Raw genomic sequence first — 26,151 nt, forward strand, 5'->3', positions numbered from 1 at the left:
TTCGTGTTTTGTCTCCTCATAACAGAAGTGAAAGTAGAAAATTATGCTATCTCTTCACATGCATACAGCAAAATATCGTATACTGTACGGTGCAGTGTGTCAACAGGTAATGACATACATACATATATGTAAATACACATAGGAATGGAATGGCACAGTTCGATACGTATGGAAATATTACAATACTAATGGCATAATTATATATTAATATCTGTCATATTAGAAGTAGTTATTTGATCATATTTTTACAGTGTACCAACTTCTAATGTCTACTGTTCGAATAATGACATCAAGAACCGGTCCCTAGATTTTATAATTGCACGTAATGAGTTGAATTATTACAAATTCAGTTTGCGGGAGTTGTGATAGGCTACATATAGTCAGTGTTTTCAGATATAGATACTTTCGTCACAAAGTACTGGAACAGTACACTCTTAAAAAAAGAATTTATCGAATACATTCCCCGTATTACAAAAAAGATATTTCAAAATAAAATATTAGCTGCAAGCCAAGAGCCAATGAGTTAATTTGACACTCCCAAAATATAAAACTCACAAATCACGAAGTTTAGTGATCATTTTCCGATAAATTAAAATTTAAATATTTTCATGCTTCACAGAAACATAGAAAACAAAAATTTATTCTTAACAATCTAAACAAATTGACTATCTAAAGTTTTTTTAATCTATTTAACTACTCTATACAGAAACAATATAGCGTTTAAAAGTCTTACCTCTGTCTGCGCTGTAAATTCTTCAAATGGAAAAATTCTCTCAGTGTTGCAGGTGCATGACGTCAGACCTCGTAACTGAAGTACTGTGTACATTGGGTAGGCTGTCACGTGAATGGCATGTCGAACACCTATTGGATCACTCCCGCTTCATCACGTGATACTGTGAGATGACAGTGTGCAAACATTGTATTAACTTCTGACACTGCGTGATTACCATAATTTGAACAGGAAGCATGTCGAAATTAGTCAAATTACACTCTATTCATATGGTCTAAAATGCATCTTAATCTTAGGAGTGACTATCACTATTAACATATTATTTTTCATCGATTGCGAAGCAAAGTCATTTAGCCTTGCCCGATCTGGTTGAAGATGATACAATTCAGTACATGCATTAAAGACACGGGTCATAAAACGAGGGATCAGTTAGGTAAAAGTTAAATAACGTCCTTGTTTTGTATGAGTTTTATCCCATACTTACAGAGATCGATAGAAATCGATCCAGCCGTAGCCATAAATAACGATGAAGAGAAGAGGTATGTTGTAAATTCACTGTACAAAGTTACATGTGCTGTACTTTTCATACTCATGATTAAAGAAAAACTTTTCATGTGATATCCACCATCAAACGTTACCAACAATATGAAAATTATAGTACTAACAAAGAATAGGTTTTAATTTCACACATATAAATTAGAGCTCAAAAATGATTTGGGCAGTTCTGCCAAAAAATATGATATTTACGTCTACCGTGCAATAAAATGAGAATATATGGTCCAACCATGAAGTCATGTTATAAGTATATAACATGAATAAAGCATAAAAACAGCACAACAATTATTTTTATAGGTGACGTTTATTAGACATCATACATTATTGTTTGTGCCTTTGAATAATTTAATGCTTAATGAGTCAAATCTTATGGTTTTCAATATCATTCTGGAAAAAAATAACGTGTCAAAATGTTCGCCTAGTTATCATGGTGCATATGACTTATTCAGTATACAGCTATAATTACACAGATAAGAAAATCGTATATTTGGTCACTATCTGACAACTAACCTACATTGGAGTCGAACTACGACCCAGAGGTGGAGGACTTGGCGATTTCAACTTGTACTGTATCGTGTTGAAGTGTAATAAGGTAATCCTCGATATTCCAGAGATTACTATCATTGTCGTCATATCCATCCCCAGACTTTGTTATAGTAAACTTCAAATCCATACAGTCAACGGCAGTGTACGGCTATTTGATGTGCATCGAAGGACCAAGTTATTTGTTTTATTTGTTGTCGCACCCGGAGCCTTCACTTTTGTAATAAGGTAGAATATAGCATATTTTCCAGACCGGTACTCTAACCAAGTACCTTAGCTGTAACCTCTTGATTTCCCCTTACAGCTTCCACGGCTTGGTTTCACCAATACTCCTTCACTTATGGGAAATTGTTCAACATGAAACTCTCTATCAAAACGCATTACGGAAAGTTCACTAGTTTAAGATTTTTTTCTTACATATGTAACGTCTAGAATGTTCCCTATAGATCATTTAAATTAAATAATTTCTTTTGATTTAAGGATCGTGTATAAAAGTGAATAAAATTAAATGGCAGTTGTTTAAATTTTGAAAACTTAAGGAATCAGATCACAAAATAGAACTCTCAAACTTATCAAAATATATTATCTTTATTAAAGTGAAAGAAAACTAACTAACTAATTACTTAACGCACATAATAGTGATTTCCTCTACACTATACTTGTATGCCAAGTGGCGAGTGGATGGGTGAGAGAGCTTGTGTTTGCATGCTTCACTGATTGTATCACATGTATGTTTGTTTTAAATAATAAGCAAAATGTCCTAAAGTAATAAAGAACTTGATTTTCAGCCGCCTCCATATTTTGCATGCAGTGTAGGGGCGACAAATGATGTCAAAACTGCTGTTCCACATCACGTCACTTTATGACGTAAGAAATCGTATTATCATGATTACTTTACAAAATTGTATCTACCCACACATGAATTCTTCCGGATGTTAGGATGGGAGAACCTATTATAAATTTAAGGGATGTTAAGTTATGGTATGTGGCGTAACGAATATACTGTAATTTGCCATTTAAAAGCTGTAAAGCAGATCAATCTGATTGAGTGGGATAAAATATTCGGTACATTTTCACAAGCGCATAGTCTAGTACGCGACGGTGACTATCTGTAAAAATGTGCAGATGGTTTCGTATAAAATCCGGTTTTGTTAACAAATAGCATTATTTATTGATATGTATATTAATGACGATTTCACCAACCTACGCCTGATAATAAAACAAAATTGCAAATAATCAAATCATTAAAATAAATACATTGCAAAAATATTTTGTGGGGGCAGTAAACGTGCTTTGACAGTGCTAGATTGTCAGCAGTTTTCACTGTGTGGTGTAATTCTGACGAAACCCCACAAAAGGGATATTTTGTTAAGTTCTTTTTTGTGTATATTCTGTGGAATCAGAATCTATTCAACTCAAGTCGCGAAAGTTTATCTCAGCGAACTACCATTTACTTCATATTCATTGATAGGAGTATCATTCAATTTTCCAATGCACAAATTTTGATAATCGTCTACTATTTTTGAAAAATGAAAATCGCAAAATTTAATAGTCAGGAAAGAAAGTTGGTTAACAAGACTTCACAAAACATAACTTAATTGGCATAATTATGGAAGATAGAAGACGCCATCATGTCAGATAATAGCGAAATGGTATTGAAGGAATCTCCTCGAATGGTGGATATGTATACGGAGATTAGTCCGAGAGACTTTCTTGCTATTGCATTCCCTTTTTATAAAAAAACCCAACCAAACATTACGTTAAAAATCTATTCCCGACGATTTGAAACGAGCGCGTGTAAGCACTATATATAAGAAGGGAGACAAATCTCTAGAGGGGAATGATAGGCCTGTCTGTTTCAAATATGTGTTCTGTAAATTGATGGAAACAATAGTGTGAGATCACTTCAACAATTAATACTCTCCCAAACAATATGGCTTTATATTTGGAAGGTCAATTTCATTACAACTGCTAGAAGTTCTTGATAAATGGACTTAGGCAATTGATAAAGGTTTTGAGGTGGATTGTAGATACTGTATCACATTAACGATAAGCAAACACGTTTCGCGCGTATAAAATATCGGATGAAATCATAAAATGGATAATAAGTTTTCTGAGCGGAGGAAAGCAGCATGTTTCTATAAATCTCAACAGGAATCCCACAAGGATCCGTGCTGGACCCACTACTGTTCGTAGTATTGGTGAACGTTTTAATTACATTCAAATATAACAAATAGAGAAGATTATAATACATTACAGCAGTATCTGAATACCATAATTACCTGGGCCGGTTCAGGAAATTCGGGAAATTAAAACTCTTATAGAAATATCCAATATGAAAGCCAACTTAACAGAGGCAAATTCCATGAAGCTCGAGGTCGTTATTTTTAGGGGGTCCATTTTTTGTAAACCCATATGTCATAAAGATGTTTTATACGCAAGTTCATGCTTTAGTCAAACTTTGAATGATTTTTTAAAAAATATAAGGTATATACTATATTAGATTCAAAATACCTCATATAGATGTAAGATATGTTCATTGAAATAATTATACAAGATGTTTTATTATGCCATAATAACGACCATATTTAAACATGATTTTATCGACCAAAACGAACGCATGACAATAAATTTTAAAGCTATATGCCCTGTATCTGGGCGAATATTTTGATATGTTGCTTTTCTTCAGTAATCTGATGAAAATCACAGGTTTTAGTGAATTATACCGTGAAAATCACTCAAATGTATCGACAAACATGTATGATGTTTTTAAACATTTGCAACAACACGGATTCTATGCACTGTAATTATATATAATAGTTAAGATGAAAACACGTCTGAGAAAAATCACTTTATAATTAAGTGTACTGATTTCACTGTTATAATATTATGATTTTGGCAGTACTGTAATTCAAAAAACGTTGATAACTTTTGGTTTTGAATAACACATTGAAAGCATTTCTTATTCCTGAGAATAAAATATACGGCACATACAACGTATAACTTTAGAAAAATAAATTTAAAAAAAACCAACAACATATTTACAAATAATGAATAAGTCTGGAAAAAAACACTAAAATCACAGTTTGGTGGCTAAGGCAAATATTTTGGCAAAATTGTTCACACTTTGTAGAAAAAACATATTCGTTTATCACTTCTCTATGAAATAAGTTTAAGCAAAAATGGACCACCCAAAGATACCTTGGCGGCCACCATACTGGCTTTCAAACTGGCCGCCAAAAACCCTTTTCTAGAAATGAGTCCCGTTCAATACCAGATAGGCAAAAAATTTAACCGGTTACACCATATCTTTGATACATAGGAACACTTACTTCATCAAAGCCAGCAATGATACTGGGAGCTCCAGCTTGAAAGCTCAGCTAATATTTGTAAAGCTTTGACATAGGGATACAATTGACCATCTTTGCAAGGCTGTAATTAATTCCAGTACAACTACTGTGAATAAGAAGCATCATTAAGTGGTGATTCCCAATCTTGTCTATACTCTCAGGGCTTACATCTTCACAGTTTACACTCCCTGACTTCCTGGGCGTTATAAATACCGACGCTATTTATATATCCATTATTACCCATTAAAATGTTCGTTACAAGCAATTTTTTTATATTGAAAGTGTCTATTTTATTTTGAATGACAGACAGTAGAAGAGATTGTTAAACATTTAACAATGATCGAAAAAATGTTAAAATCGTGTAGTTCATCTCAAATCCGAACAAAATATTATAAGACTCTTTCATATGTGGATATGAAGGATAGGGATATTCTACCCGAGGGTCACAAAATGTAGTAAAACCCGAGGCTTGCCGAGGGTTTTGCAACATTTTGTGATCCCGAGGGTAGAATATCCCTATCCTTCATATCCACTTATGAAAGAGTATTTTTCTTTCATACCTCGACGTTTTATTGAAATTTTACAACTATAATATCCAGCCATTTTGAAATAAATTCGAAGAAATCCACGACTGGAAATCAATTTTCCATACATGAAATTTTATGTGATATTTTCAACACAAATTTCATCGTGTGCATCTTTTATAGTAAAACCAGTCATATTTGTGAAAAAAATGTTTAAATTTTACCGAGGAAATAGATATTTTGTTGACGCCGTGACGTCACGAGGCTTTATTGCATGGGTAGACATGCAATACAGCCGCAGGCGACATGAGTGTATTGCCCTGGACCAGCCAGTATTACACCTGTAGGTATGAAAGAAAATTGTATCTCAAAAATGTTGACTCGAAAATATTCACTCGAATCTCGGGACGTGTCTAAAAACCATCCCTTTTGACACATATGAACACTTTGACATGTAAAACTCAGAGAACTTCTCGAGTCAGGTATTACTATATGCGCCATATTTTTCATACTCGCGAATCAAGAAGACCTTTTAATACATGATATTCACCACCGAAAAATACCAACATTTTTAGAATTACAGTACTTACAATGTATAGATTTTAATTTCATCTATAAATATGAACGGAAAAAATCATTACATTTACATCTACACTGCACTGAAGTCTGACCATGAATTATAGGTCTAGCCTACAATTTCATTTTACAAAAGTGATTGCTGCAGGTATGTTTCCATCTAAAACCATCTGTATACGGTATTTAAACCCAAAACTTTACAGTGCATATACCCTGTGTTGTAACTAACGTATATAAGGCGTCATAAATGTTTGTCTGTCCATCTGAATGGTTTCACAGCTTAATTTATCAAACCTTACAGCTTTCAATAGACTACTGGAGAAAAATTAGCATGTCAATTTTTTTGCCCAGTTACATGTATGGCATATACAATGTATAATTTGATGTTCCAGATACTCATTACCAATACTCATCATTTGAATCATGATTGATGTTCAATCCTGTATATATGTTTAGCACAAAAAATTAATATAAGATAATTTATTTTTCTTTTCGTGCATGCGCAGTCAGTACTTCATTCCATATAGGACATAATGCCACGGATTTTTTTTCGGGACCCAATAAATTATTTTTAGGATTTTTATCTATAAGTAAAATTAGAAGTTTAAACTTTTCGATGGTGGTAATGGTGTAAAGTAAGCAACTTTTGTAACTAAAGAAAATATTCTTCATCTGTTCCTGTTTTTATTGAGAAAAAAACTATTTGTCAACGGCGGAGCATCTTTAAAGTATGCGAGATAACGAACCTAATTTAGAAGACACATTAAAACGTGATTTCACAATCTAAAATTTTACTTACCGTGTGCTGTAGCTTATCACTGGTTAAACAACTGGACCCAGGAAATGTTCTTAATGCTCAAAATTAAGGGATAGGGGTAGCATATTTTGTTATTCTGAGAAAAAAAATATGAGTCTTATTAAGCAAAAGTGATAAATTTTTAAAGAAGACCACTGGGAAGTAAATTCTTCAAACGTCCATACATTTCAAACATGTCAGTAGGAAATTGTGGCTTTAATCTCTTGTATGTATAGTCAAAATGGCAAAATTCCCATAAAATTCAATATTTTGTCAACTATAGGTATCATTGAGTGACAATTGTTCAAAAACGAACACACGAACATGTTTTTTCTTCCATTTTCTTTTATGGTATGAACTCTTATTTCCAAAAATCTATATGAGAAAAAAAGTTTCAAACAATAATTTTGACTTCTCAGAGGATGCCATAATTAACTGGGCGAAACTTTTGACAGTTATTTTTTCTTCATTAATCTATTGAAAACTATCAGGTTTGATGAATTAAGCTGTGAAAATCATTTAATTGGACAGACAAACGTATGATGCCTTATAGATATAAAGTACAACGCAGAATTTATGCCCTGTAAAATTCTTGTTTTTATGTCTGATGTATGTGTAGATGGAAACTTACCTGCAGAAACCACTTTAGAAATACTAATATCACTGTTATTAAGGTAGCTCCATACTTTTGGGAAAACTCATGTCATTTTTTTCTAACAGGTCTTATTTTCTTGCATTTTTCATGTAGATTTCAAATCTATAAAGATAAATGGGTGTTCTCGAACTACTTTTTGAGATATTTGAGCTTGAAATATACCATCCCTGCAAATTTGCTGACCGAAAATCGAAAAAATCATAAAATTATGTTTTCTGTAATATTAGGGTGAATGTAGTCTCGATCCTGTTGATTTTTTGTCCTGGTTTGTTTGTTTGTTTGTTTGATTAATTAACGTCCTATTAACAGCTATGGTCATGTAAGGACGGCCTCCCATGTATGCGGTGTGTTGCGTGTATGTTGTGCGAGGTGCGTGCTTTGGGAGACTGCGGTATATTCATGTAGTGTCTTCTTGTATAGTGGAACTGTTGCCCTTTTTATAGTGCTATATCACTGAAGCATGCCGCCGAAGACACCAAGCAACACACCCCACCCGGTCACATTATACTGACAACGGGCCAACCAGTCGTCCCACTCCCTGTATGCTGAGCGCTAAGCAGGAGTAGAAACTACCACTTTTAAAGACTTTGGTGTGTCTCGGCTAGGGGACAGAACCCAGAGCCTTCCTCACAGGGGCGAACGCTCAACTCAAGGCCAAAAGTGAGGCGGTGCCAAGGGAGGCATTAGGAAAGATAAAGTCAGTTAGGAAGAAGAGAAAAGATAAGATCCTAAATTTAGTCGCCTTTTACGATCATGCAATAGGGGCAGCAGGTACAATTCTAATGCCCTATTTTCTTACGATAGAACAATATACAAAACTATTTTATTTAGGTATGAATTTAACACCTGCGCATTCTAAGTATTGTAATTCTCAAATATTGTTAAATTATGGTTGTATCAAAAACTGTTTTTGATTCGTGAATATGAAAATTACGGCCGTTGCTACAGTGTATATTGAGCTTTACGTGTTTAATCTCATATACTGTCTCAGTTTTATTGTAAGAAACATTGGAGTGTGTGCTGATATAAAGAAACGAAATAAAGTTTATACTCAAAAATATTTTTAAAATCATATTCATAACACTTAATTTGCATTTACCTGGCACAAATGCGTTATAAAAATATCTCTCGCGTAACGTTATGCATCGATTGCGGACTTTAAAAAATACACTTTTAAAAGGTAGTTGTTGAACAGGTTTTCTGCATCGTCATATTCATAAATAAGGTACATACGTCTATGACGAAATCTAACTGTCCACACACCAATAATTATGTGGTTGCGAAGAGCAGGGTTTTTTTTCTTATGACGTACGGTTATCATTTTAATGTTGATATAGGTGCATTAGATAAATAAGTAACTTTATTTATTTTACATCGATTGCAAATATGGCGGATAAGCACGCGAGGGGTCTTAGTGTGAAAGGAAACCGAAGTGCCCGAAAAAAAACCAAATGATCGGGCGGGTGACCACTAACTTTTCCGCGGCCATGCCGGGGATCGAACCCCAGCCGACTAGGTGAAAGCCTCGAGCGGCTTAACCATTAGCCTTTACCACGTGCACCCGATCACCATATGTGCATAAAATCGTGATGAAAGAAAGTATGCAGTAAATAAAAAACAAAAATTCTTTTTATTTCATTTGAGTTTTATTGTATAGAGGGATGTTTTTTTCATTGCTTGTGTATTGGCGGTTGTATTTCTTTCCTAGACCAAGAAACATATATACAAAAAAAGATTTTATGTAGGGTGAAAAATATTTTTTTCTTTTACGTGCTCTCGTAAAACTTATTACGTGAGCACGTAAAACAGTTTGTGTAAGACAAGAAATATTTTTTATGTATGGTGAAAAATATTTTTTTATGTAGGACGAAAAATGTTTTTTTTAATGTAAGACAAAAAATAAGGTGAAATATAAAGTAAGGTGAAATATAATTTTTCTTTTACGTGCTCACGTAAAACTTACTACGTGCTTACGTAATACTGATGTAAAGCCTTCAGAGGCCTGTATCAAAAACTGCAGGTCCGTCAGGATTTATACTTGAAATAATTACTTTAACCAACGGTCGAACCGGTTGTTCCGAATAAACGATAACGGCCTAAGTCTTGTATTATAATATAGCAAACGTTTACCTCGAGTATAATAATTTCCGGAAAATCCTTAGTACTTTCGGTTCGTTGATTAGAGAGTAATAGCCCTTTCCGGTTTCGCGGGATATATTTTTCAACAAAACGATGCCACCAAAAATGAAATTTGTGGAAGGTTTGTATAATAATTAAGAAATTCCGACTATTGACGTTTATCCTTTTCGATGTATCGATTATTCCGTCTTCAAAATTTGTCAAAATAATCATCAAATGTGTAAATACAGTAAGCATAAGTAAATAACGTTAGTCAGAATATAACGTTAATCACAACAATGATCGATGTAGGCACCTAATTTTAAGGCTAAACTAAGTCTAGTTCATCTGACGATCGCTTATCCTTGCATCAGGTTGGGGCAGAGACATGAATGTTTCTGGTTGGGGACACTCGGGTTATACACGATAGTCCTACATTTGAGTAATTTGATGGATAATTTTTATTTTTGTTACGCAAATGCAGGATTCTGTGAAATGAAAACGGATAAAGTTGTTTTAAACATTTTTATCAAAAAGGGCTTCATAATTTTACATGGCAACATCACTAATACAACTTTCAATATTATTGCTCAAATGTTTGTAGAAGTCGCAAACAAAATTACCTCTATGACCTTACTATGGGGCTAAAAATAGAACACATGTTAAACTCAATCAACCACGACATTTGCACTAAATTTCCCTGATAATAAATTTTCCCTTTAGGACAAAGTGAGATCATAGAATTAAATAGTTCTAACACAAAACCATAGCCTTCATTCAGTTATATGGCTATTTTTATATGGCAAATTTTTAAAACAACTTTATCCATTTTCATTTCACATATAATCCTGCATTTGCGCAACAAATTTATCTCTCAAATAAAGGTCTGTTGCTCAAATGAGGATTATCCTGCATAAATGAGAGTGTCCCCAACCTGTTTATATAGTACAGAGTAAAACAGAAAAAATAGCTCTAAGTATAGATCTGGCTCAGATTTCTCGAAACATTAAACTTAAGTCCAAAACTGACTTAAGTGTAAAGTTTTCATATAAGTTACATAACGAGAAAAAACTTAAGTTTTGACTTAAGTCTGCACTTTTGTTTCGAGAAATCGGAGCCAGGATGTGCAGTGGCCATGGTGACAATTCTGTATTCAGCTCGTCAGTCATCTCATCCTGTGCATCCTTTTTGATAAATTTCAAATGCAAAAAATAGCACTTACATGTTTAACATTAAGCATTAATTTTATTTATCAATTTTCGATTAAAGAAACCCTGCTTATTTTTAATTTACATTGTCTATATAATATAATAATGTAATTCTTAGAAGTCAAAATGTTATCAACATTTTTGGGTAAAGCCAGTTAATTGTTTATATAATTAAATGCATATCATCTTAACATGTTTTTATATACTTTATTTTGCATTTCAGGAGAAAAAGTTCTCTGTTTTCATGGACCTCTTCTTTATGAAGCAAAGGTTTGAATTTTCTTTTTAAGAATTTTAAAGGATGGGGGTAATAATTAGGTCACAATATGGTAAATTTATAGCGTTGTTGACATAAGATTATTAGATGCATGTGAAGCAGGTTTTAACCTTCTAGGTTACTACCTTCAATGCACACATATTATAATTATTAGTCTACCGACTGCATGAGTTAAAGGGAAATTCCGACCCCCTAGTGCAAAGCTACAAGGCGAGCATATCACTATATATTGATGTATATGGTAAAGGACTCGATATGGTATTAGGTAATGGCTCTTTTTGGCCCCTAGATCTACCAATTTTCAAATTAAGTATTTAGAAATTAAGTTGCTGCGTTTGAAATATTGAATACGCCTCTGATAAAAACTTAATGATATTTTTGTTGACAGAAAGTATGTTTTTCCTATATAACCATGGTAACTTTGCATAAATTATGCAAATTTGAAAATTTGGTCAATTTTGGCTTATTTTTTGACAGTTTTTCTTTTAAAGCAATAGAACACAACCTAGAACAAACTTGATATATTAAAGGAATTAGCAGACACGAAGAATACATGTACATCATTTTGAGAAATATAAAATTTGTTCTAGAATGCGCTCTATGTTAATTATAATTACTAGATGAAAAACTGCATAAACAAGGTCAATTTTGATGAAATTTTCACATTTTGCATAATTTATGTATAATAAAAATGGTTGCCCTGGCACCTAGAACTGCTGTATTACCTTAAAGCACTATCAAATATGTCAGGTATGTAGTTAATATTTGAAATGCAAGCGTCACATCTTAAAATAACATAACTTTTCACATCTTGAACTTCTTCAGTTCTACCACTGCAATTTGGCTGAAACTTCCCTGAAATAATTCTGACATGATCCCCACCAAGTGTTGTTATTTTTCGGGTCGATCCGAAATCTAAAATGGTCGCCACAACTGCCATCTTGAAAACACATTTTGAACTTCTTCTCAAGTTCTACCAGTGTGTTTAGCTGAAAATTGTATGAAATGGTCCTGACTTAGTCCCAACAAATTAAAGTGTTATTATTTTTCGGGTTGATCCGAAATCCAAGGTGGCCACCACAGCCACCATCTTGAAAATACATTTGGAACTTCTTCTCATGTACTACCTTTGCGATTTAGCTGAAACTTGTATGAAATGATCCTGATAAGTTTTGTTACATCTCTGTTTGATCCAAAATCGAAGATGGTTACCATGACACCATATCTAAATAATTTCCTATTTGACTTTTGCCTTGAGGAAGTCAGATGACCGTTAAGGCCTTAAAAATTGCATGAGGATAATTATCAAAATGTAATTATAAGCAACTGGGATGTATGCATGGAAATGTAACTTGTTACTAGGTATGCATCAATATATCTTAAAAACAAGATTTAGTTTTTTGATTTCTATAATGACAAATTGTGACTAATTTGAATTAGATTGCCTAAGCATTATTATGTTGTTCAAGTTTTGATACATACATGCAAATAATTATTATACAGTATCTATTGCTTTCTATTTTAGTGTGTGAAACATGAAACCAAAGACAACAAGGTGCGATACTTTATCCATTACAACGGCTGGAACAAAAAGTAAGTCTATGGCACACATTTGATATATCTTTTGGAAAGCACACAAAATCTAATGACCATTGTACAAAGGCATATTAATCATTATATTTCAGTTTGAGTAAAACCATCACACTTCATTTTTGTGATATAAATAATAATTATCATATCTTTGATATCTATTTAAGTCAAAGGAAAAAAACTTAAGAATTCATCTTAACACTTGTGTGTGTATTGGTAGATACATCGATATTGGAATCTTTCGTATAAAAATATTTTATGATTGTAATAAATGATTTTCCTCAAGCTAAAAACTTTAACCATGTCTATGTTGCCATGATTTTGCAGTTGGGATGAATGGGTACCAGAGAGCCGAGTACTGAAATGTAACGATGCGGGCGTGATGAAGCAGAGAGAGTTACACAAAGCTCATCAGTAAGAACATTCACAATGTTGATTATATTAATTTACAAGGCTCCTATAAGATATCTGCATTAGGTGTAATAATGAACAATGCTTATAACAAAATTATTTTTTAGTTCCCAGAAATTCCTTTTAACCGATGTCCATGTTTTACTGTATATCAGACTCAACAAGTGTCCTGGCCATGATTTCTTGAAAAAGTGCTGACCTAGGTCAAGTCACTTCCTTATGAAAGTTTTGTCCATGTTTTACTGTATATTGTACCCAACAAGTGTCATGGTCTTGATTTCTTGAAAAAAAATGCTCCAATTACTAGCAAAGCTGTTTTATGATCTCCTGTACCAAATTGTGAATCAAATTTTAATTTTTTAGGCAACGGAGACAGGCAAGGGCTTATTCAAGAAAGCAAGAAAAAGAAAAAGAAAAGGAAAAAGAAAAAGAAACTGATAAAGACAAAGATTCTAGTAAGCAGAAAGAAAAAGAAAAAGACAAAGATAAGAAAGAAAAGGAAAAGAAGGAAAAAGAAAAGGACAGAGAAAGGGACAGAAAAGAAAAGGACAAAGAGAAGGATAAAAAAGATAAGGATAAGGAAAAAGACAAAAAAGAAAAAGATAGAGACAAAGAGCGAGAGAAGGAAAAAGACAAAGAAAGAGATAAAGAACGATCAGAAACTCCAACTATTGAAAAGGGTTCCAAACAAAGAGGTAATGTTCTATCATTGATATATGTTGATAAGATATCAGATTTAACAAAAAAAATAATAAAGTTGTTAGATTTATTTAGCATAATCTTTGTTAATTATTAGTCTAAGACTGCATCACAATATATTGTAAATATGTAGCCCAAGATTCTGCCACCATAACAGGCAGTTACCATGTTCAATATCTTTGTAAAAAAAACATTTTCAAAAATATTAACCAGTATTGACTTTGACTTGGATTTGTTGTGTGTTCTGTGTTTTATGATTGACTTGACCAGATGGTTATGTCCGTCTCATATTAGAATTTGATCCACCTATTGATCAATGGCTATTGTACTGTATTCTGTTTACATTGTTTTAAAACTTACTCATACAGGAGGCTCGTCCAGCAGTTCTCAGTCCAGTACATCGTCCAGTAAACAGGAGGCTACTAGTACAGACACACCTGCTGCTGATCTGAAACGTAAAAGAGCAAAATCTGATGTAGTGGCAGAATCGGTAAGACTAAAAATATCAGGGAGGAAAATTATAGTTTTGTATGCAAAACTGTACAAATGGGTGGACTGATAACTCTCAGGGGGTGTGAGAGTTGGGGCCAAAAAGGGTCATTTTGACCACAGGCCTTTGGTTCTGTTTGTATTGATATAAACTACTATAAATCACTTTGTTTCAGCGAGATACAATTTTTTTGCAATTTTGCAAGAGAGCTCTACCATGAATTAAATTTTTTCGTGAGTAATTGTATAAAATGTATATATATGTGCAGATTGCTAGTATGAGCCTTTGATTGCTTTATGTATTTGCATCTTATCTTGAAAATACCGAAGATGTGACATATTGTATATTTACACGAATATAAACGGTTTATAGAACTTCTTTGAAACCACGTACAGGAAAAATAATAAAGCATGTAGAAATTGTTGGACTTGCTTTCCCCCCAAGAGCCTGACTGATGGTGTAAAAGGGTCAGTTTGGCTATATTATATGAATGATTTCTTGTTTTAAAACTGTACAATGAATATTACTAATATTCGTCATGCATCTTCTTTGCAGTGTAGGAATTCAAAATCGTGCAAATGCCATGTGGGCTGACTCCTGGGGCCTGATTAAGTAGGGATTAAATGGGGTCAAGTTTGCTACATCAATCAGTTTTCAATCTAGGTTTTAGCATTAAGGGTTTTCAGGACCCATGATTTTTAGAATCGTGGGTCCCAGGATGTGGTGGGGGGAGTCCTCCCCTAGAAAAAAAATTGAAATCGAAGATGCAAAATCGTGCATTTTTAGCATTTTCAAGAAGTTTTTTATGCTTCAGAAATTGTCACTATTTTAAACATTTTTTTTAACAAAAAGTACCATTTTAAATAAATCACTGCATATATCGTGCATATCAACATTTGAACTCCTATTTTTTGTCATGCTGTTTACTTTCCTGTTTTCGGTACAGATGTTATAGAACTTAAAGTTTTTCTCACTGTCATACTTCAACCACGAGAACAGAGATAACCATTTGTTATTTAAAGGTTCTCATTTCCGAAAGGGTTCATTTGATGCTGGTTCCCTTTCTGTTGCTTCTTTCCCTTCATCTCTGTCATCGGGATGAGGCGTGATTGACTCAAACAAAATTTTCTGCCCCTTTTCTAACTCCAATTTTTTGGGAGGCATATTTTTCGTATGTCAACAACATCAACTACTAAAGTTACAGAGCTGTTGGGCGGTTGGCTGGTTGCTGACATCGACAGCCAATCAGCGTAGCGCTTATACAGGACGGTGCTAAAAATAGTACAGGTTGTTTCCAAATCAATGAACTCATTATCGTAGGGCTGTAATGTGTGCTCGAACAAAGCGGACACTCACCAGACAATTTAGCATTTTCTTACATCAATTTTATTTCATTTTACATAGAGTAAGAAACATGTATTTAATGTAACCATCATCTAAAAATGTTGTGTGTCCAACGGACGTGCATTGTTAAAACAAGTGCGTCCTTCTTGATTTTCCTGCGTACTAGACGCAGGAGGCGCACGTAGATCACTGATTAATATGAATGAAAATCTGTTTTATTTGCAAAAAAGTGTCTTCTACTAAAAAGGATAGTTTTATATCAGTTGATTCTATTCCTGCAATACCCGGTCTTGTTAGCTGTTAGATTGCAAACTAGAAAAAAATGCTTTAGCTGAAGTAAAGAATTTGATTATAGTTACTGAATTAAACAGTTGAGAAATACTACTGCAATACATAGCCTCTGGTGATAAATTATTAAATCTGTATTGATTTGTATTCACATAGACACCAACGTCGGAGCCATCAACAGCCACTCCTACTTCCTCTAATACAGACCAGCAGAAACGAAAACGTATGCGAGCAGAAACACCTTCTGATCAAACTCCTGTGTCGGTAAGTGTGTAATTGATTAGCCAGGTTTTTTTAAAAGCATTCTAGAAAAACAAAATAGAAATGATTTTTCTTTGGCAGAGAACATTGTTTTTAGGTCATCTGGGACAAAATCTCTGGATCCACCAATCCTAAAGTGACTGGTTGGTAATACGGAAGAAGACTTAGACAAAACTGAACCATATCAACTTGAGAAGTTTTGTAACCATTTCTAAGTATACAGTAAACATATAAACCAACTTGTTTTTGTGAGGACTTAATTTTGCATTTTCATGCCTAACAACTTTTTCATGACAATTTAATTTAGCATTGGAGACCTCTTTGAAACCTCTTTCTCTTTGGTTCTATTAAAACATTTTTGCGGCAATATATTTTCACAATTACTTATCGCCACTGAAACACTCAATAGTTACTTTCACCGCAAAATAATTGGTTTTACAATAGATAATTTGTTTCTGTTAATACTAGACACCAACACCTGAGACTGCAGCACCTGTTGCGTCCCTCATCCCTACAACGACAGCGGCCGCTGTAACGCCAACGTTGGGATCAGCTGCCACGCCCACAACAGCTGATCAAAAGCGGAAGCGAACTAGAGGGGCTGCTGTGGAGCCTGTCGTGGAATCGGTAAAGCTTTTAAAATTTTATTCAAAGAAATTTTCAACATCTTGAAAACACTTTCAGATCAATTCAAACTTTTAGAAGAATTGAAATAGATTTAAGCTTATTTGAACAAATAAATAAAACCTATAAACTGATTTGCATACATTTACTACCTCTCTAAGACAATTTTAGAAGAAAACTTGCTTTGGTCTCTTTGATTCAACAGAATACTACATTTATATGTGCAAAAAACTGGAAAAGAAAAAATAGGTCAATCTATCGGTTATATATGCAGTTTTGCTGAATAAAAAACCAGTTCCCATCTAAGAATAATGTGAAATTGAAAATGAAGCGTTATTTATATTACATGTGTGTGTGTTTTACAGGAAGAAGCTTACCTTGCCAAAGTTGAAGTTAAACTAAAGATACCTGATGAATTAAAGCCATTATTAGTTGACGATTGGGATCTGATAACGCGGCAAAAGCAGGTGAATGTTGTTTACAGTATTATAATGTAAAATTACAGTGATCAGGTGGTGTAGTGGTTTAGCCTTTTGTCTTTCATCGAGCCAGCCGGGGTTTGATCCTCGTCATGAACATGATCACCTGCCCAATCACATGGATTTTCTCTGGGCTTTTCAGTTTTTACCCATTCTTAAGACCTCTCACATGATTACATCTAGGTCATCAAAAATGATTTATGATAAGTTGTTTAACTTGCAATTATTTTACAAAAAAATGAAATAAAGTTTATTTTAAGTTACAACCTCTTCATTGTAATTCTTGTTTAATAGAAGATTTTAGTTTTCTGCTTGTGAAATGATAAATGATACTTTTGTGTCTTTTAGGCTTTTGTAATGTAATTTAACAGCATATATTAATTAATGCTCTTGAAAATTTGTATGATTTTGTATTTAAACAATGATATTTTATTTAAATTAATTGTTGATAAAACTTTGGATTATTCAATAAACCATTCCTTGAAAGGCTCATAACATACCAGCTTGTTGAGATAAATTGAAAATTTTTATTCTACAGCCAAGTGAGATCCTCTATAAGAAGCAAATGTTTTATACTTATTCTTTTCTCATTCATAGTTGGTATCCCTGCCCTGTAAATCCACCGTTGATAATATTCTGGATGAATATGTTAAAAGCAAGACGACCAAGGGCAATAACTGTAACAAGTAAGTCTTCACTGTTCAGTATATTGTGTAGACAGAATCAGAAAATAAGGAGAGGGCTTATTGCTTGCGGCGACTTATTGAAGATGAATTATGGTAATTTTGTAGAGAGAAATTTTTTTCGCGATTTTTTCTTTAATACTTATTCACTGGGAAAAATGTTTGCACATTTGTCAATATTTAAGAATAATGAGCATTACAGATTTTTTTTTCAGATTTAATATGTATGAAAACAAAGGAAAATTTATTATTTGTTTATAAAATAGAATATGAATAACCTGTGTTTTCAGAGATGGTATTATTGAGGTTACCCAAGGAATCCGAGAGTATTTCAATGCCATGCTTGGTACACAACTCCTCTACAAGTTTGAAAGGCCGCAGTATGGTGAGGTGAGTACACAAAGTCTGTAGTGTCTTTAATCAAAGCATAGTCATCATAAAATTAGGGAAGTGAAGAGGTGCATGACTATTATTGTGCTGCCTTTGCTCCTGGTCATTATTACAACATTATGACGGAGTTTTTTTTGTTGTCTTAAAAAGCATTGTCCAGTGCACAATCAAGCTGTGATTCAAAGTACAGACTTAAGTTGAATTGAAGACTGGTTATACTGTGATTTCTGACTCATTTCAATAGAAGACCTTTAATTTGTAATATCCAAAAGTATTCTTCAGTTTCTAGTAGAACTTGTATTTCATATTCATTGACAAGTTCACTGAACTTGAATAATTAATAACCCCAAATTTATCATTGTCTCGCTGAGTTTGACCTCTAACTGTCAATTGTTCGTATAAATAACATTGAAAGTGAGTGATACATGTGTACCAGATATTCAAACATTACAGACTACAATCGTGCCTTGCTAATATTTTAGTTGCCAAAATTCAACCCAATAAGCGCCCATATCCCTATAAGCGCCCATCCCTTTTTGGAGCCTTATTTCGATTGCCTGGGCATAAGACCAAAACTATCAAATCTGTATAAGTTTGACAAAATCCTTATTTACTTCATGACAAAATCCTTATACAGAAGGTACCCATATCCCTAAGGAATTCTTATGGATCTCATATAAAATTTGTTTTGAATATATCCATCATTCTAGGATATACGTTGTCCATCTATGTATAAAGTATGGTTTGTGAATGTTACAGATAGTAAAAGAACACTCTGACAAACCCATGTCCAGTATATATGGAGCCGTTCATCTGTTACGTCTCTTTGGTAAGTTGGTTCATGTAAATATTAAACCATTTATTTTGTAATACAAAACAACAATAAAAGCAGTATTAACTCATTTATAAATTTGTTTAAAAAACATCATGAAAAATAATCTTTTGTTAAAGTTATATGTGCCATAACGTTCATACTTAGAAATCAAGAAGAGCTTTTGATATGTTATGTACCCCCAAAAGTTACCAATATTTTGATAACAACAATACTTACAATGCTAAGCTTTTAATTTTAGAAGTAAAATGAGAGCTGAAAATGGTCAGACCACGAAGCTATTATATAGTCTTGATCTACAATTTTATTTCACATTTTTTCAGTGTTGTGAGTAATTGTAAATTGATTTATGCAGGTGTTTCAAGAATCTTACTGTGCATAAATTCTGTGTTGTATTTTGTGTTTATAAGGCATTGTAATGGTTTTTTTTCTGTCCTTTTAAATGATTTTCAGAGATTAATTCATCTAACCTATGGTTTTAAATAGATAACAGAAGAAATATACAGCATGTTAACATTTTCACCCATTATGGCACATACAACTTTTAATTGACTTGTTTTGTACCTTTGGCTTGTGCTAATGTTTGTACTCAGGACTTCTGGTGTATTATACACCCTTATGCCAGGGTCATTTAAGGATGTGCCCAGGTTAAGGAAGTGGAAAAATCTGGAGTACTCAGAGAGGAACCACCAACCTATGGTCATAGTCTGGCACTTTTTCCTCACAAGATATTTTTGAAGTTTTATCTAAAGTCGAAACTCTAACTCCTGATCCATTGTCAATAGCTTGTTCTCCATATGAAGTCAAATGAGTTTTCATATTCATTGATATTTTAATCTGAATATTGAAAAATACTGATTCCTTCTGCTGTGTTCTTTCAGTTGCCTTTCAAGGTAGAGCACAGTAGAGTATACTTAGCAAGGACATGTTAATTTTCCTCCTTTTCTGGTCACATTATATTTATTAATCTTGTCTCTAATCATATCTTTCTTACTAATAATTAACATTGATTTTCAATTCGAAATTGTAACTGTACACATGTCCTCAAAGTGTGAGTTACCGTGATAATACAGAAATTTCATGGGGATACAGTGATTTTTTTAGGTAAATTTTAGGCTGAATAAAAGCCCCTTTCCCTAGAGAAATTTTGCTGTATTTTCCCAATTTCATCAAAATATAATCCCAAATAAGGAAAAACTCTCTAAAATATACATATTTCAAGAAAATTACTATGTAAGTTTTTTCAAATGGAAAAGGTACAAGCCCGCGAAAATATTGAGTAAGAAAAACACTGGGGTAAAGTGCGATTGACTTTGGATTAGTACCACTTCCCAAGGAGTAAGACATTTAAAAAATCACATCAAAATATGACGTTGTAATCACTGGAATGTGGGACTTATCGACGGTAAATTAAATTATGCTTCACCAACATCATTTGGGTATCTCAGTGTAAAATTTGTTACTTCCTGGTGGAACTTTGAAATTTTTCAGATCAACTCCTTGAACTTTGAAATTTTTCAGATCAACTCCTTTAGTTTAAGATATACACAATTTTACACCTGGTTATTATGTATAGAGATAAGTAACTGGATTGTCAAATTATGATGGTGTAACATCTCTCTTTTCAACTTGGTTGGGATGGGATTCTTTATTTGGGTGCATGAAGATGTAGTATAAAAATGAAAAGGGGTTACATGTATAGTTTTATTGCTCTTACAGAAAGTGCTCTGGGGCAATTCTAGGATGGGGCACTTACTATGGCAAACGCAGTATATGTAAAATAGAAGTAGATTATAACTTACCACATCTGATAATAATGCCCTGTACACATGTATAAAAACCACTGAAACACTTATGACATATTAGCATACATATACTTTACTAATTGGTTTATATCTGTATAATAGTATCTATCTGTTTGAATAAAATAATAATGACAAAGATTGAAATAAAAATATAAATGAAGAAAAGTAGAGATTTAGATAAAAATATAAATGAAGAAAAGTAGAGATTTAGATAAAAATATAAATGAAGAAAAGTAGAGATTTAGATAAAAATATAAATGAAGAAAAGTAGAGATTTAAATAAAAATATAAATGAAGAAAAGTAGAGATTTAGATAAAAATATAAATGAAGAAAAGTAGAGATTTAGATAAAAATATAAATGAAGAAAAGTAGAGATTTAAATAAAAATATAAATGAAGAAAAGTAGAGATTTAAGTAAAAATATAAATGAAGAAAAGTAGAAATTTAAATAAAAATATAAATGAAGAAAAGTAGAGATTTAAATAAAAATATAAATGAAGAAAAGTAGAGATTTAAATAAAAATATAAATGAAGAAAAGTAGAGATTTAGATAAAAATATAAATGAAGAAAAATAGAGATTTAGATAAAAATATAAATGAAGAAAAGTAGAGATTTAAATAAAAATATAAATGAAGAAAAGTAGAGATTTAAGTAAAAATATAAATGAAGAAAAGTAGAGATTTAAATAAAAATATAAATGAAGAAAAGTAGAGATTTAGATAAAAATATAAATGAAGAAAAATAGAGATTTAGATAAAAATATAAATGAAGAAAAGTAGAGATTTAAATAAAAATATAAATGAAGAAAAGTAGAGATTTAGATAAAAATATAAATGAAGAAAAGTAGAGATTTAGATAAAAATATAAATGAAGAAAAGTAGAGATTTAAATAAAAATATAAATGAAGAAAAGTAGAGATTTAAATAAAAATATAAATGAAGAAAAGTAGAGATTTAAATAAAAATATAAATGAAGAAAAGTAGAGATTTAGATAAAAATATAAATGAAGAAAAATAGAGATTTAGATAAAAATATAAATGAAGAAAAGTAGAGATTTAAATAAAAATATAAATGAAGAAAAGTAGAGATTTAGATAAAAATATAAATGAAGAAAAGTAGAGATTTAGATAAAAATATAAATGAAGAAAAGTAGAGATTTAAATAAAAATATAAATGAAGAAAAGTAGAGATTTAAATAAAAATATAAATGAAGAAAAGTAGAGATTTAAATAAAAATATAAATGAAGAAAAGTAGAGATTTAAATAAAAATATAAATGAAGAAAAGTAGAGATTTAAATAAAAATATAAATGAAGAAAAGTAGAGATTTAAATAAAAATATAAATGAAGAAAAGTAGGGTAAATAGTTCTGTCAGTATCCCAGCTAGGATTTCAAATGGGCAGGGCTTAGTTTAACGTCCTATTAACAGCCAAGGTCATTTAAGGTCATGCCAGATTTATAAGTGGAGGAAAGCTGGAGCACCCAGAAAATAACTACTGACCAATGTTCAGTACCTGGCGACTGCCCAACATGAGATTCAAACTCGCAACCTAGACGTACTGGTGGAGGGCTTGTGATAGCATGCGGGGCACCGGGACATCTTGACCAATCGGTCACCTTGGCTTCCAAGAACACGACACTCGATGGAAAAGAAAGACATTTTTTAAGCAGCATTCATTAACAGGGCACTTTTAGCTATTCTTTCAGGATACATAGCATTGACTGATATACTTGTAACTAATATGATTATTCGGAACAAGATATGCAAGATAAAACGTATGTTAAGTCTTAAATACCTATGTTTAATCAGTTCGATTTTTCCGTAAGTGAAGCCATCCCAAATTGAATTTCAATAGAAAAAGATTCAATTATTTCCAATATTGGCTTTAATTGCATTAAAAAAAGTTTTATTTTGTGTTTGTTTCTAAATGAGTTCTTTAAAATTTCATTCTTTTTAGTTATGAGTTACAGAATATTTACATTTTCTAATTTCAGTTTAGATAGTAAGAAAGTGTAACATTAATTGGTCTTGAGACTTGATAAGTTGTCATAATTCATCAGTAGATTGTATGTGAGGTTTAAGCTCATTTTAATGTTACAGCAATATTATTAAGCATGTTGCTCTCATGGAAACAAGGAATATTATTAATAAGATAATAATAATTGGTATTTGCAATGAAAATATTATTACATAATGTTACATGTGACCAGAAGCACTTTTAATATCTAATATCTTAACAATATTTAATCCTGCATTTAATCCAGACAAACTTATTTCTGTATGGTAAATTGAATAGTATTTCTTAGAATATGGGGGAAAGACATCTACATTGAAAAAAACGATATTAATGGTGCAAGTGTTTATATGCTTTGCCATAAAATGGCAGTTATCCTAGGTATATTGTATTTCAAGTCTTATTGACAAGTCCTTACAGTTGTTTACGTAACACATTCACCCATGAAGACATATTTAGACTCTTCTAAATCAAAGGCTAGACTGGTCCATGATGGAATTTTAGGGCGAATGAGTAAACATTCAAATGAAATGAAGGGGGGAAATAATGGTTATCTGCTTTAAGCTTGATGTACGAATATGTGGGCATCTGCTGATTTGGTGACAGTTTTACATGTGTAGCTGTATGTGTGGGCAATTTAATGATTGATTTTTCCATCTTTACCTGTTATTTACTAAAGTTGATTTGATTCCCCTTCCAACAGTAAAACTTGGTGGTATGCTGGCCTACACCTCTCTGGACGAGAAAAGCATCCAACTTCTACTTACCAACCTACAGGATTTCCTGAGGTAAGTTCTTGATCATCATCTGTAAATTCTGTATTTGTGTATTACAGAGTTATCTACTCTTACAGGTTGGTATCGATTATGATGTCACATGTTTGCAAGCATAACATCACACTTTTCAGAGAAAAAGGTGTGTGTTTACCTCACAATTATTTTGAATTATGTCACAGATACATGTACATGCCCACATGCATATTGAAGTGAGGTATTTCTGCAATATATTAAAACCGAATAATCTGATTATGGGAAAATTTAAAAGATCATTTCAATCATCACGTGTGTATGGCAAAGATATACCATTACTGGTTTTGTACATGTATTATGATCATGACATCATGTATACATTGGTCAACTTGTGTTTTGTTAAATTGTCTATGATTTCAATTGTGTCATTCAGTGATATTTCAATTAAACTGTTATTTCCTCTCTGTAATTGTTTATTAAAGAAATTAACAAATGGAATTTATCATGATCACACTTTTCATTAATTTTCTTCTTTCTTTTCCAGGTACATGCAGAAAAACTCGGCGGTCCTGCTGAACATGAATGATTTCATCGTAGCACCTCCTGACTACCATCGTAAAGCAATTTTATGAAGACTTTTGGACTTGCAATTTAATTTCCATGTTTTTATTTTGTGACGGAGGCTAGAATCGTGATCCAGGGGAGACTTTGTTTTAAATGTGTCAGTGGAGTCACTTCTGGAATTTTTAAGCTGTTTGAAATTTCTTTCAAATGACATTATGATCAAAGGTTTAATTTTGTATACAGGTCCAGTTTTACAGCTATTGTAGATGAATATGGGCCTTTAAAACATTTTTTCGAATTGTGCAAAACTTTAGTTGTGTAAAATAATATCAAATCATGAAAATGACACTTAAAACTTTATTTCCTCCAAACTTATAGAGTATAGCTTGTATTATACACTATAATTTGCATTGACTTTGATTCTCAAATTTTCTTTGTTTACTGAATTTCTATTCTGCTGTCAAAAATAGTTGATATAACATTCAGTGTAACAATTTTACTATGTAGGCAAACATTTTCAGTTCAATTCATGCAGGTCAGTTTCTGGTAAAATTTACTGAAAAGATCAATTCAGGTGAAGCACTGACCTGAAATTCAGCTGAATTTGAACTGAAGTTTTCTTCGTGTAAAATTGACTTCAATTCCAGGTCATTTTCAGGTGAACTTCAGATCAAGCTCTTTTCAGATAAATTCATTTTGTCTGTGTAATACATGTACAAATCTAAGATTCACATAGATATCATATGAAGGATCAAATTAATGCACAAAGTCAACTCCATTCCTAAAATTTCATAATGTACTTGTTAAGTCTGTTGACTTAGAAGAATCTTAATATGTCTTCAGGGAGGAATAAGTCACTGATGTGATGGGTGTCTAGTATTTTGTTTGGTTGTGTGAAATCTGTAATGCTATAAATCCATTACACATGTACCATTGTAAAGTAAAACAGGTCTATTGTACAGTTTATGTACCTACTATGTGTTCATTTTATGGTGTACTAGGTACACATCATAGTTAGAAACATGAAAAACGAGACTTATTTGTGCAGTTCGTCCTCATTGTCATGAACTCTAACTTAAGAAGTGACAGTACTGGTGTAGAGATAATTCTGGGAAAACACCCATGTACATGTATGGTATGTTAACATGAAACCTTTTTTATTTGTACATTTCATCATCAGCTGTTTCATAGATAAAGTTACATATGCTATCACCATTGCTAATCTTGACTTTATGATGTACATGTATGTAGCTTGAATATTATACATTTGTGAAAGATAAATGATGAATAAAAAACAATATGACAGATATCTGGCATTCTATTTAATTTATTCCATAATCACAATTTTTTAATGCATTACATTCAAGACATTTACAAAAGCTTTAATCCTACAGTAGTTCTTTTGACACAATTTCTGCACAGAATTAACTTTGAACAGGTTAGATAAGTGACGAATTCAAGCCTTCGTAATAATTGCTATACTTATATAGCAATGATATTTTAGTGAAAATTGGCTATTGGGAAAAAAAGCCCTAATATTTGTATATATGTTTACATTATATATCGAGAATGACGGCACATGTATGCAATACG

The 26,151-nt window shown here is 32.4% G+C and overlaps 1 protein-coding gene across 1 annotated transcript; it reads left to right on the forward strand.

Annotated features, from left to right (window-relative positions):
- The first annotated feature begins 9,855 nt into the window (after positions 1 to 9,855).
- LOC138333573 (mortality factor 4-like protein 1) lies at positions 9,856 to 25,863 on the forward strand. The gene is made up of 14 exons (XM_069282033.1): positions 9,856 to 9,989; positions 11,279 to 11,325; positions 12,858 to 12,925; positions 13,250 to 13,336; positions 13,697 to 14,028; positions 14,401 to 14,522; positions 16,311 to 16,418; positions 16,884 to 17,042; positions 17,405 to 17,506; positions 18,116 to 18,204; positions 18,492 to 18,591; positions 19,351 to 19,420; positions 23,949 to 24,033; positions 24,539 to 25,863. Exons 1-14 carry the CDS (start codon positions 9,962 to 9,964, stop codon positions 24,624 to 24,626), a joined length of 1,485 nt encoding a protein of 494 aa, XP_069138134.1. The 5' UTR covers positions 9,856 to 9,961; the 3' UTR covers positions 24,627 to 25,863.
- The last annotated feature ends 288 nt before the right edge of the window (positions 25,864 to 26,151 follow it).

This window comes from Argopecten irradians, chromosome 10 (genome assembly GCF_041381155.1).
Source record: "Argopecten irradians isolate NY chromosome 10, Ai_NY, whole genome shotgun sequence".
In the NCBI taxonomy this organism is placed as follows: domain Eukaryota; kingdom Metazoa; phylum Mollusca; class Bivalvia; order Pectinida; family Pectinidae; genus Argopecten; species Argopecten irradians.